This window comes from Phalacrocorax carbo, chromosome Z (assembly GCF_963921805.1).
Source record: "Phalacrocorax carbo chromosome Z, bPhaCar2.1, whole genome shotgun sequence".
Classification (NCBI taxonomy): Eukaryota; Metazoa; Chordata; class Aves; order Suliformes; family Phalacrocoracidae; genus Phalacrocorax; species Phalacrocorax carbo.
This window is the reverse complement of record NC_087548.1, coordinates 44,041,181-44,054,452: the sequence shown is the minus strand read 5'-3', so window position 1 is coordinate 44,054,452 and position 13,272 is coordinate 44,041,181. Positions and strand designations below refer to the sequence as shown.

The following is a 13,272-nucleotide window of genomic DNA, read 5'->3' as shown; positions in this document are numbered from 1 at the left end:
AGCAAAACTGCTTCAAGTTAAACTGTTCAATAAAAGTCATAACAATATGCAGAAATGTTCTACAGCAGGCAAAAATGATGTATACAACCAGACAAAGCACACAGAAGGAACAACTGCCCTGTCTCCGTGCAGACAGGAATGCCATGGAGGACTGGGAGAAACATTCACATCAGGGAAGATCAAGAGAGTCGTTCTTCCACCCACACCCACCTCTAGGACAAGGGGTATCTATTTCTGCAGCTGTACCACCTAGGTCCACATCCCCCAAAATGACACAGCATTAATATTTTTCTATTTAGGTGCCTTGATGTCACATTTGGATTTGTGCCAATTCAAAATGTTTGTAAATCTTTTTTAATCTAACACAGAAAGTTTAAAATTTTGTGTATATGTATAAATATGTGTGCAATACACAGTCTTCAAAAGCTACTTATATTGCTACCACTCTAAACCATAAAATACTTCAGCATATGATTAAGTATACTACATAGTTAGTCTCATGAAGTCAACAGAACTGCTCCCAACAGGGTAGTACAGTGTATGAGTTTACCAGGTGAGGATCACAGTATGCATAGTGCATTTGAAAACCTGTTTCTAAAACTTAGGAAGAAGCAAGACTGGTGGGGAGAGCAGGAGATGAATATGCCAGAAACTATTCATGCACCGAGCAGGGGAAAAAAAAAAAAAAGGAACCTCTTCACCTTCCTGAACCAGACCTATGTTCACCAAACAGATTCACCTGTTTAAAAAAGAAAAAAAAAAAGATACGTCTGTGTGACCACAGATTTGGAAGAAATGCTGGAAATAATGCTCCAGTAGCATCCAGGAGTACCAGGTTAAATTCCTTCCTCTCCCTAAAGAAATGTGATCCCAGTCCCTCAGAAGATACCATAGTATAAAGCAACCTCCGAGAGGGCAGTCTCAACCTTACCTGTTCATGCTGTTATAATTTTTGCCGTAATTGACCACACAGTGGAGCAGGAGCCGTACCCAGCTGCCTCACTACACAAATAAGCATCACAGTTGCTTAGCTAAACAGACTGTCCTGCGCTCTGACCCAAAAGCACATTTAAATACTCCACGCCAAGTAAAGCAACTCAGACAGGAAGAACCGAAGCAAGCCCACATCTGTACACCATACAGGACAGTAGTTAAGATGCTGGCATGCAAGACTTTGGTTCAGACCCATGCTCTGCTATAAGCAGAGCAGCTCCCCACATGCGCTGCTGAAATGGTTCATCTGGGACCACACAAACATCTTACCCCACAGCATGACCTTGCTCACTGAAAGGAAGGTCTTACTTTTTCCACTCACCCCAGTGAACTAATTCCCCATGGTTTTCTTGTACTCAGTGGAGAGAGAAGGGGATGCCTCCATTGGATAATGTGCTGTAGGAACCTAATTTAGGAACCTGAATCACTGCCTGGAGGAAGTGGGCTCTCCATTGCTGGTAGGAGAATAGCCAGCTGAGTTAAGTGCCTTTGGTACACAGTTCGTAGGGCCTTGCCAGATTTTAAATGCTGAGGCCTGGGACAGTCCCAGACATGATTAGCAAGACCAGCGCATGACAACCACAGCGCATGCTGTGAAAACTCCCCCAGCCCATGCCCAGTAAGTCTGACATGCCTAGTATGTGCACGTGATTTATCCGCATACATTTGCTGTGCCGTCTGGCATTCAGAAAATCAAACAGTTGTTGCAAAAGAATGGGAAAAGTCACGTTCTATACACTCTTCATATGGAATACAGCATCTGACTCTGCAATGTGGGACATCCGTGCTTCACAGGATATCTGCTGAATGCAGCCTTAATTATTTTTACGCGTATGGCTAGGAAATAAAAAAAGGTAAAAATGATTTCATTTAAATCTAAACCTGGAAGATTTCTTTTGGCACAACTGTCAAACCAAGAGGAAAAATAGGTATCTTGCCTAGCCTGAACTAGAGCTCTATCGACAGACTCTTCCATAAGATGCTCAGAAGTGTGGCCGTGTCACTGCTTTTCTGTTTCAGCAATGGACTAACTTTGATTAATGTATTGCCCTTCTTTTATTTACACATCAAACAACTGCATACAGTGAGCCATATATCCTTTACAGATCCAGCACAAGCTCCTCTAGCGACTGCAGCTGCTACTGTTTTTCACACGGAAGTACAAGCTCATTTCAACACAGAATTATCTAAAACTTTGAAAAGACCCCTGTAAAATACTCAATCTCAACTTCATCTTGCCTCAACATATTTGGTCTTCACCCAGTGGGAAACACTTGAGATCCAAAAAAAGCTGCAAGTCAGAAACCCATCAAATAATGGAGCAACAGGCCCCTTCTCTTCCAAACTTTGGCAGGGAAATGCTTGAATCAAAGTTCTTTTCATCCTTTGCATGTGTCCTCTAAACTGTTCTACCCTGGTGAAATGGTAATACCATCCAGTTTTGCCATTGACTTCAAAAAGGCCAGAATCTCAGCCTCAGCTTCCCCCTGAAATAAAAGGTATCTAAGTACCTTGCTGGATCAGGACTGGCAGGCTTAGCAAAATGCTGGTTCAAGTCACACCACTCAGAGATGACAAGCTCTTAAACTGCCTCTGAAAATGCCTTGGGCCTGCCTTGTTCCACTTGCTCCTACTTCTGCAAAAAAATCTGCTTTCTTCAAGCCTTGCCTAGGAACCAAAGGATATTGACCTGAAATCTGATCTTCAAGAATGTATCCTACCAATGACAACACAAGCCAGAAACAAGAATAGCTGAACTGGTATTAAATGTATTTAAGTTTCAGCTATAACTTCTGTCAGTGATCAACACTCAATGCAGGTCATTTTCTTCCAGGAAAATTTAAAAAAAAATTGCATATTCACAACAGAATTTCCATGACATGGCTCCTTTCCCATAAGTCCATTATGATTGTGCAATGTTATGGTTAACAGTAGCTATGTAAGGAACAGGATCTCCATATCCGTATTTCAGGAGGGGGAGTAGTTTGGTTTGCTTTATGCAGTTTCTGAAAATATAGGCTAACAGTCAAACAGGAATTAAAGTGCATCCCGATTACTTTTAATTTTAATAGCAGCTATGTGCCAGATCTCTTCTGGATGAAGAGATCTCTGCAAACACAAACAGCATCCAGCAACAGTGCGTATTCACATCCCAGGCAGTACAGGCATGTGGCTTTCAAACCTCTACGAATTTATTTCTCCATTTGAAATGCAAGTAAATTAATACATTTATACAATCGGTACTTCACTTTTTAAGGGACAGTTTTCAAAGAGAGGGTTTTTGGATGTAACAAGCTAAATATACATTAAACATCAATAAAGCATTGAGACTGTTTTAGAGTTCTCTGCTCTGTTTTTCAGTTTTTCATCTTTTATTACTCTTCATTACCTGCTACACTCATCCAGCTTGGGCAAGGATATCTGGATGGCCACCTTCACTGACATATTGTTAGACATTCTTGCAGTGACAAATGACAGGCAGGGGGGAGAGAGAATTGCAATCCAAAAAGAACTGCGGTGGGGGCGGGGATATGAGGGGAGTTCCCTTACTTTAAAATTAAATCCAAAATGGAGAAATAAGGCCCTTGTTTAGTTATATAAAAGTTTTTGTTTTACAATTATTTGGGATACAGAATCTTGTGAAGCTACTTTCTCCCTTACACTGTCAGCATAAAAATAATAAAGAAAAAATAGAGCATGAGAAATCTGGAAAATGCCATCCTAAAGATACTGCAGGCTGGACTGCCGGGCCCTCTGTTTCCTCATTAGTACAGAAAGAAGTGGAAGTTTCTTGAAAACAACTTATTCAAGACCTAATCCTGGAATTCATTCCCTTAAAACTCTTTGAGTGACCAGAGACATAGAGGGAGAGGCAGTGTTCTGCCAGTCCAACCCTGCCCAACGCAGAGCACCTCCTGAAGGACGCTGTCTGCCTCCAGCACGAGCTGTTTTGTCTCAGCCTGCCGGAGACAGCCCCAGTAGAGACCCCGAGGAGCCCCATCAGTCCTCATCAACTGAAAGATGAGGACCAAAACAAGCTATACAAAAGGTTTGCTGGGAGCAAAAGAAAAACCCCAGTATATACACCAAACCCAATGCTTTGTGATATCTGGAGTACTTTAGAGCCTAGAAATTACAAAACTGGTTTTCATCATGCTTACTTTCCACTCACCTTAACCAATTACCCAGATCTTTAAAGGAAGATTTAAGAAAAAACAAAAAAGGACAAATTCCTGAAAGCAGCTACTATATCACTACTGTCCAAAACCCCTTTAATAATTTGTAGCCTTATGCCTCACGTCTTATTGTACAATCCCAAGACACCAGAAATAACTTTTAAATCCAGCCAAGCCATGCAGTGCTGCACAGCCTAAAGTTGTTTTGAGGAGGAATGGGCTGGGGGTTGAGGAGCCTTCTGGACAGTTTTATATTGTATTTAATCTACGACAGCCTAGAAATCTAAAATGAAAGAGATCAAAAATACCAACAGCTCTGAGATTCGTATGAATTTAAACATGCCTTTTTTTTTAGCACAAGCTCACATGACTTGTTAAATAATTTACTCTATAAATTACTTATTCTGTCTTATTTATTAACAATTCTAGAGTGCTTTATATAACTGCATTAGAAATTTATTTTGTGGTTTTGAAATGTACGCAATACACAATCACCTCTCTTTTAATAGGCAAGAGATTAAAAGTCACCTACTATTTTGTTGGCAAGCGGTTGTTCCTGAAATACACCAATTAATTTCAAACCCTGTTCACCTGAATAATCATAAGTCAACATATTAATGACTTGATATCAGAAATGTGAAACTAGGTCAGGAATATACTTGCAAGAAGACACTTTGAAATCAAAGCCTTTGAAGAGTCATATACACTGAGACATACCAACAATACATTTTACTTAATGAGAAAATATTAGACCAGTCCTTTTACAAGAAGTCCTGACCACTTTAAAAATGACTCATTTACTATCCTATTAATATATTTGCTTGAGTGATCTCACCAAGGACTGCTTACTTCCTATTGTGCCTACAATGCTAGGATTTAACAGCACTTATGTACTCATTTTGCTCTCACCACTCTTGGTCCTTGGCTATTAATGGTGATGACTGACACCATGATTTTAGTGCAGGATCTCACTCTGGGGTTCAGTTTCTCTCTAGTAATATCAAAACTACCAAACAATTATTACTATTAACCTCTGTTATAATAAGCTATGTTAGCACTGGCAAATGCTTTCCAGATAAAGACCAGCCCACAGCAGCACCCTACCCAACTGGACACATCTAAAATCTTGTTAAGAAACAGAGAATTTCCAAATCTGCCTTTTAATCACCATAACAGAAAAGTAGGCAAAGACAGCTAGGAAGGGAAGGAGCGAGCAAGATGGCTAAGAAAAGCACCAGGCATAAATACTCTTACACCTTCCCACCCCAAGTTCAGCAGCTGGCCCTCACAGCCCTGATGCAGGAGTGCTCTGGATATCTTTCTGCTGCTCTCAGTAGGTTTGGATGGGGGGTGCAACCAGGAATCAAGAAATAGCTGGACCAGCAGGAGAGTGTCTATTAAGCTCTAAACCGCAGTTTACCTACAGGCCAAAACAGAGCGGAAGCACCTGGATATGAAGTGGTGGAGGCTGCCCTACGCATGGGACTGCAGGTCTGCTATTCCTAGCAGCACCACCCCAGCTTTCTCTCCCACCTCTCCGAGCCACGGGGAAACCCTCGCTGCCCATTCACATCCTGCCTGCTCGGTGCCACCCACCTGGCCCACAGCCAACCCTCTGCACCACCATGGGTTTCACATGCCCACCCTAACCATGCAGTTATCCCAACGCTCCCAGTGCTCACGGCCCCGGTGAGGATCTTGACTCAGCCCACGTGCCCTGAGCGCCTGTGGATGTTTTGCCTGGGACTGCAGGATCCACTCCAGTCGAGAGCAGGGCATAAGCAACAAATTAAGGCTTAGTTTCAACAGATACTTGGGAAATGCATGGTAATAAATTACTAGAAATAAATTGTCTCATGCTCTTTTCACTCTTATTTATACCAAGAGTAATTCCAGCAGAGACCAATGGAACTGTGCTCCTGTATCTACAGAGCACATAAAAGAAAGACCAGGCCTGAAGCTTCCCAAGTCAAATGCAATGCCCGGCCTCTTAAACGTGTTTCTTAGCTAGAATAAAGCAAGATGTGTAGTGTTAAAAAATGTTTCCACAATCTGTATCTACCATATTAGAACCGCTTCCCTACACATCTACTGTTTACTGTGCTCCCACAATGAAATAACGTGACCGCTACTGCAGTCTAATTTTTAATTTGTGCCTATAAACTAATTAAAGGGCCTCTGTGTTTTATGTTAAAAGTACAGAAGAAAAGACCATCTTAAATACATGCAACAGCATCTCCTGAGAAATCCATGACTCAAAATTATTTTTAGATCACCAAACACAACAACGTGCAATGTCACAGAATGATACAGTAAAAACTGAGAAGAACTGTAAAGACAGTGATGCTCAAAAACCACAGGAAAATTAAAACCAAAAGCATCAACGCAAAATGACTAGAAGTGTTTTAAGATGATCATGGCTGGAATACATATTTACATACGTGTTTTCTCCTCTGGCCTTTTAAACAGAGTTTATATTCTAGGGGGAAATTGCTCTGTTACCTCTAAATTGAAAGTGCCGGATAATAAGGCTAGCAAAGCCTATGAAAAGAAGCAGAGACGCATAGCTCAAAGCAAATTTTTTTAATGAAGCTATCCACAGAATATTAAACACCTAAAACAATAACTGCTGTAGCAACTCAGAAAGACTATTTCTTTGCCATAGGTCCTAAAAATCTACCAAAGGTAGGCCATATATGAGTAGTAGAAATTAACGTCTCCAGCTTTTTCCCCAAACACACATGGGGAAATGCAGCAAATTGACTTCAGCAAACTGCAGAAAGGTAGCCCAAAGGCTAGAATTTAATCTAAAACCATGCAGCATTTCACGGTATTTTTGTATTCTTTCTAAAGGAAACTGAAAAAGAGAAGAACGGAGAATGCAAACAGTGAGAAATCTGTACGGATTTTTGGGGAAATAATCTGGTAACTTTTACATTAAAAATGCCATGGGAAACAATCCAGAAACAACAGGGATTGGGGAATATGGAGATGGACAAAATAGCTTTAGAAGGGGTTTTTTTTCCCAGATCTATAATCTACAAGTCCAGTATCCAAGATTTTTTGCTCAGCAAGAGCCTTTGCAGCTTTTCTCAGGCAACATATGCAGATGCCACAGAGTACAGAGCTGTGAAACGATGCAGGATTGAACACGAAAACCTACAGAACTCCCTTGCCAAGTATCATCTGCAGGCAAAGGACGATAGAAGCATTTAAAAAAAAACCAAACCAACTACTTTTTGCGCCTTCCTCACTATTAATGACAGTTTCCTAATCCTCCAGCATTTGCTTAGAGACGGCACAATGCTCATTCCTCTGCAGGCTCAGTATTTTCTCCTTCCAGCCACCTTACTGAGAAGGGCAGAGGAGGCTGGCATGCCTATGGCCAGGGGAGGGAAGACAGTTTGCTGTCCCTTCCACCAGCATCTGCCGCATTCCCTCTTTCATTTTGGTTTTTTTGTTTGTTTGTTTTAATAAAAAAAAAGAGTATAGGAGAGATGGGGCGGGGGAGGGGGACACGGACACGACACCCACCAAAACTCTAGGTTCGCAGGATTAAACTGAGGGAGGGAAACTAAAAAACCAGATGGCACAAGCACCCCGTTCCAGACCCGCTGCCGCCGGCGGGGTGAGGCGGGGGTGCGCGCCCCCGGCAGGGACTGGGGCCGGGGACGGCGGCGGCGGCTCCCGGGGAACCGCATCGCGGGCGGGGAGGACTCATCGCCCAAACGGGCTCGCAGCGCTGTCTCCGGGAAGTCGCCTCCAAATCGAATCACACGGGGCTTTTCAGCTTCCAGCCAGAGCGTCCGCGCCCCGCAGCAAGTGCCCTTCGGCGCGGGGAAGTTGCCCGCCGCCCCCTCCCGCCTCGACCCCCGGCCGCCCCGTCCCCGCCGCGACCCCCGGCCGCCCCGTGCCCGCCACCCCCGTGCTGGGGCCGGGCCGGGCCGGCCCGTCCGTACTCACATCTCGGTGACATTGTCGCCCTCGGCGCTCCGCTGCGGCACGGGGAAGGAGGCGATGCCGGGCGCCGGCTCCGCGCACCAGATCCGCCAGGAGCTGCAGCGGCAGGACGCGGGGCAGCCCAGCGCGCCCCGCCAGCAGCCCAGCACCAGGCAGCACAAGCCCCACAGCCGCGCCAGGCCGGGCCCCGGCCTCCGCCGCCAGGACACCATGCCGCCCCCGCTCATCCAGCGCTGCCCCGACGGACGCCTGCTCCCGCCGCCGCCGCCGCTGCCGGGGGTGCGCAGCCTTCCGCGCCGCCGGCGGGCACCCCGCGGCCGGGGCTCACATGGGCGCGCCGCAGCCGCAGCCGCAGCCGCAGCGGCAGCCGCAGCCGCCCCGCGGCGCTGCCCGCCCGGGGGTTGCGCGGGGCGGCGGGAGCCGGGCGCTGCGGCGGGACCGGGGCGGGGAGCGGCGGGGGGAGCGGAGCCGCCGGCGCGGCACCTGCCCCCGGCCCCGCGGGCGGGCGGAGAGCGGCGGCGCCTGCCCCCGCGGCGGCTCCCGATGATGCTGCAAAACGCGCGGGGCGGCGGGGGCAGGTGGCGGAGGCTGCGCTCCTACCTGCGGGGCTCGGGCGGCCGCTGCCCGCCGGTGGCAGAGCGGCGGGGCGGGAGGGAGGGAGGGAGGGAGGGAGGCGCTGCCCGCGGCGGCGGCGGGCTCGGGGCGCCGTGCTCGCCGCTTTACGCACCGTCTCCTCCTCCCTCCAGCTGATAATAAAGCAGCCCCAGCTCCGGCTCCAGCCCAAGCCGGGGAGCTGCCGGCAAAGTGACGTGGGGCTGACGCAGAGAGGGGCAGAAACTCCACAAAATGAGCCTGAAATCAAAAAAAAAAAAAAAAAAAAAAAAAAGACAAAAGCAACAAGGGAGGGAGGAGGGGCGCGGGGGAGAGAAGGGAGGGTGCTGAAGAGGAGATACCAATAGGCAGTCTGCGCCGGAGCCCTCAGAGGCACACACGCATATACACACACATGCACACACGTACACACACACACCCGTGCAGGGGCGCACCCCGCGGCATGGGGAGCTCCCCGCCGTCGGTGGAGACCGCCCCCCCGCCCCCCGCCGGGCGCCGCCGGGGACACCTTCCCGAGGGGCACCGGGCATCCCCGCCAGGGCGGGATCTCGTCATCGGGCGGCAAACAGGGATGTGTAAAAGCCCCGGGGGGCGGCGGGTGGGCGACCCTAAAACGCCTTGTTCTTTCCCCAACACGCCTTGTCCTTCCCTTAACAGTTCCGCGGTCGGAAGAGGATTTTGCGTTTCCCACCCCCGCCGCGCCCGCGGTGCGGGTGTTCCGCAGCGGTGCCGGTGCGCGGCGGCCCGCCGCAGTGCCCGGCGATGGGCGCTCCCCAGGCGCCACCGCGCGTCCCGCCGCCGCCCTGCACCGGGACGCGCCGCATCCCCACCGCGACCCACCGCCCTGCACCGCGCCCCGCTGCACTCCCACCGCGCCCCGCTCCCCCTGGCCCGGGCCCCGGGGGAGCGGCTGCAGCCAGCGGGGGTTCATTAACCCCCGACCGCCCTACGGACCAGTATGGTGCCCGCTTTATGGGGGAGGCAAGGAGTTACCATCTCCGTTCGTCGAGGTTGAGGAAGGCCTGACTTACGTATGTATACCACGTATCTGCAGGTGCCAAGAGTGGCTGGTCTGGGAAACTGGGTCTAATAATGATGTTCTTCCCTTGCCACTCGTGAAACTGTGTTCCTTCTGTCCTGGTACATGACAGGCAGTTCTTGCTTTGCGTTGGCAGGCTGTTTACTTACTTCTGCTCCATCATATCCAGAGGTGGTGACGGTCCTTTCTTATCTAATTACCTGAGCTGAGTGTTTTGAAATGAGTAAATCAGGGTGAATTAAAGAAAGAAAGGTTACAGAATTTTTGTTACAAAGGTGCAGAACAAGTAGTCAATACACTGTTAGAAAGTGCTCAGGAATCAATTTGACATGGTGCTAATTAACAGAAAGCACACTCTGTTCTTTTTGCATTTGCTCAGGCTACAGAAATATCCACTTCTTGCTGGGTGCGTTTGTAGGCCTGGCGTAGTCACAGGCAGTGTTGGCTTTGCTTTCAAAGAACATCCTACTAAGAAAGTCATAGCCAGACCTAGCTGAAGCACTGATTTACACCTCCCTGTAAGTCAATGAGTGAAGACTAGACAGAGACATAACTGAAAATATTGTCAATCATGCTATCATATTTAAGGCAAATTTATTTCCAATTTAAGTAAAATTGTTATATAGATAGATTTCTTCTATTCAGAATGCATCTCCCCCTTATCAAGTTCAGCACTTTGTCCTTCCTAAATAAAACACAAGATCAAGAGCCACATGATGCAGCATAAACACATGGAAGGACCATAAAAATACTATTCATGTACAAGGCATTTTGTCTACAAGTAATATAAAATTGAAAAAAAGGTGCTAATAGCTTTAAAATAAAATATTTCTTTAAACAGATATATTTACAGAAGGACAGCAATTAAGGTAAAAAACTAATGGAAAAATTTTCTAAAGGAAAAAGTTTGGGATTTTTAAAGGATTTGGGGAAAAGCCTTTAAAAGAAAAAGTGAGACAGAAAAAGTAATAGCATAATCCGCAATATGATTCTTTTAAAAAAAAAAAACAAAACCAAAACTTGACAAAGGTCTCTAACGCAGGACAGAAGTAAAATTTCAAAACCCTGGAAGTCACTGCAAAACCTGCATTATTCTTCTCCAGCCAAGTCTCCTTACAACTTTGAAAAATATGCTCTAATTCCCCCTCTCTCTCCTGGACGAGCACAAAGACATTAGCTCTTTAAGGCAGTAAATACTCACCATAATACTCCTAGTGATTTTATGACAACAAGCTCACAGTTGTCTAATCGTATATGAGCAGATACTGGACTATATTTCTTCACAGACATTTTATGTCTCTATTTTCTCTGACAGTTTGTATTTTCTGAAACTCAAAGGTATTTCTCACAAGAGTGCTGCTGAGTTGTACAGTAATCATTTCTTAGAAAGCTTGGGACTTACCCACACAGATTTCTGCAGGAAAATGCCAAAAAACCGACCAGGTGAGAAAACATGTTGGTAAAATACCAAATCCTTTTAAAAATATATTTCCCCGCCTTAAACTATTATCTTGTCAAAATAGGTCAGGGGAACAATGTGAGAGGATAGCAAACTGAAAGTGTGGTATGCTAGGGCCAACAAAGTTGCCAAAATGAAAGCTAGGGAACGCTCTGGCAAGAAATGCCCATTGCTGGCCTACTGGGGGAAACAGCAGCTCTTTCAACAGGCACAGCTAGATGCTGAGAGTCTTTTAATTCTGGATTTACAAAAGGATAGCTGTACAAAGAATTGCTGTGATAAACTGTGACTTTATTTCTACATAGGTGAGTATTATTTGTAAAGGTAAAACCATTCTTCTATGTTTTTTCTCACAGATTAATAAAGAACAAAAGAGCTGCTCAAATACTTCCTATGTGTCATGACTTAAAAGGGACCCACAACTAAACTACTAGAGACAAGTAGCTTTCTGCTAATGCTGTGACAGCAAAGATCATCCTGAAAGTGAAACTAGAACAAAGACTTGGAAATATAGCAAAGCTATGGAGTGCGATCAGAGGTCTAGAAAATATAAACTCTGAGTGAAGGTTGAAAGAACTGGCTTTCTTCGGTGTATGAAAGATTGAAGGGAAGTGCAGTAACACTCCTGAGATATCTAAAATGGTATGCAAAGGGACAGGTAATAATTTTTGTCCTTGTCTATGGGATAAGACAAGAAGTAATGCAACTGATTTACAGCCAGGAAGATTCATGTTTGACATTACAAAAACTTTTGCATGGAAAGGACAGTTAAGCATGACAAATAGATCACCTTGGAGAACACTGGAATCCTAAGCGACAGAGCCTTCTCAGAGCAGGTGAGGTCAGCGTCTCTCCGGAGCAGGTGAAGTAGAGTCAGGTTTGCCTTGGGAAGGTGAAAACAAATTAGTGACCTTCCAGAGGTTCTGTTCCCTTGCAATACACATTTCTTTGCCCATTTTTTTCACTGCCATAAATGAAGTTATGAGCACACATTCATCTGAATGTGTTAGAAGCAAAACCTAAAGATGTTGAAATACTCATAGTGTTTCCTTGAAATTGGTCTTGAAATTGAGTTCAGTTGCTCTGAAACTTTAACTCATACACCATACATGAAGTAGCTTTGTATGATAGCATAGAAATTGTAGTAAATATCTGAAAAGGTGCAAATGTGGATTTCTGGAAAAGAGGCAGGAGCTGAAAACTCCAAGAATCTCTGTGAGAGTATCATTGTTTAGGTGGGGAAATGTGAAATTATACCACAGAGTCTGGGAAAAAGTAAGGGCCACATGATTTGTGTGTGTACTAGGATACCCTTTCCTGTCCAAGTGAGTGCATACAGAAGAACCAGGCTTGCCAAAACTGTGTAGAAATAAACTGCTTACATTTTGCTTACACTTTGGGGATCATTACCTGTCACAAGAGGGAGGGCTTGGATAGCTCACAGGAATTCCTGATTTTATCAGAAACGTTTTGTTTTCCAGAGAAATACCCTGATTCCTATGAAACTTTCCACATGAAGATTTTCTTGCATTCAAGCTAGAACTCTGGTCCGAGACACACGGCTGCACTGTGACCCAGAGCAAGCATATGAACTCAGATCTGCAGCACCTGCTGGGGTAATAACTGTTCTGGCATGTACTTGCCTTTCCTCCCTGATCTCCCACATCTTTTCCCTCTATGACAAAAATCAGATTCCACGCACCCCTTTTCTGAATTTCCTCCAAACACGAAGCACTGTCTGAGTGTTCTAGCCTGGCTTTGTTATCTCCAGTGTTCCACCTATTTGCAGGTTTATCTAGCTACTTGATCATAGCTGATTTGCATCCCTGAATCATGGAAGCGTTTTTACCTTACGTGTTTCAAGCACTGTTCAGTGCTTATTGGCTTTAAAGAGAAGCTGAATCCTGCCACCTTGTGCTCAAGAAAATTAGTACACCTCTTTGTTTCGGGAAGGAGGGAAAAGGTGGAAGGGGGAAGGAAAAGATAACTGTAACTCCCATGTTTCTGATAAACAAGGAGTTAAATGAGGTCCT

The 13,272-nt window shown here is 45.8% G+C and overlaps 1 protein-coding gene across 6 annotated transcripts in view; it reads right to left on the bottom strand.

The window, feature by feature from the left end:
* The window catches only part of NTRK2 (neurotrophic receptor tyrosine kinase 2), a 204,588-nt gene extending 195,668 nt beyond the window's left edge, over window positions 1-8,920 (bottom strand). The window contains exon 1 of one of the 6 annotated variants that reach the window (XM_064438186.1): window positions 8,133-8,920. In XM_064438186.1, the coding sequence (XP_064294256.1) occupies window positions 8,133-8,356 (224 nt within the window). In that variant the 5' untranslated portion in view covers window positions 8,357-8,920. The remainder of the gene's footprint in view (window positions 1-8,132) is intronic. The other 5 variants (XM_064438181.1, XM_064438182.1, XM_064438183.1 and 2 more) reach the window with 5 other exon arrangements.
* Between the last annotated feature and the right edge of the window lie 4,352 nt (window positions 8,921-13,272).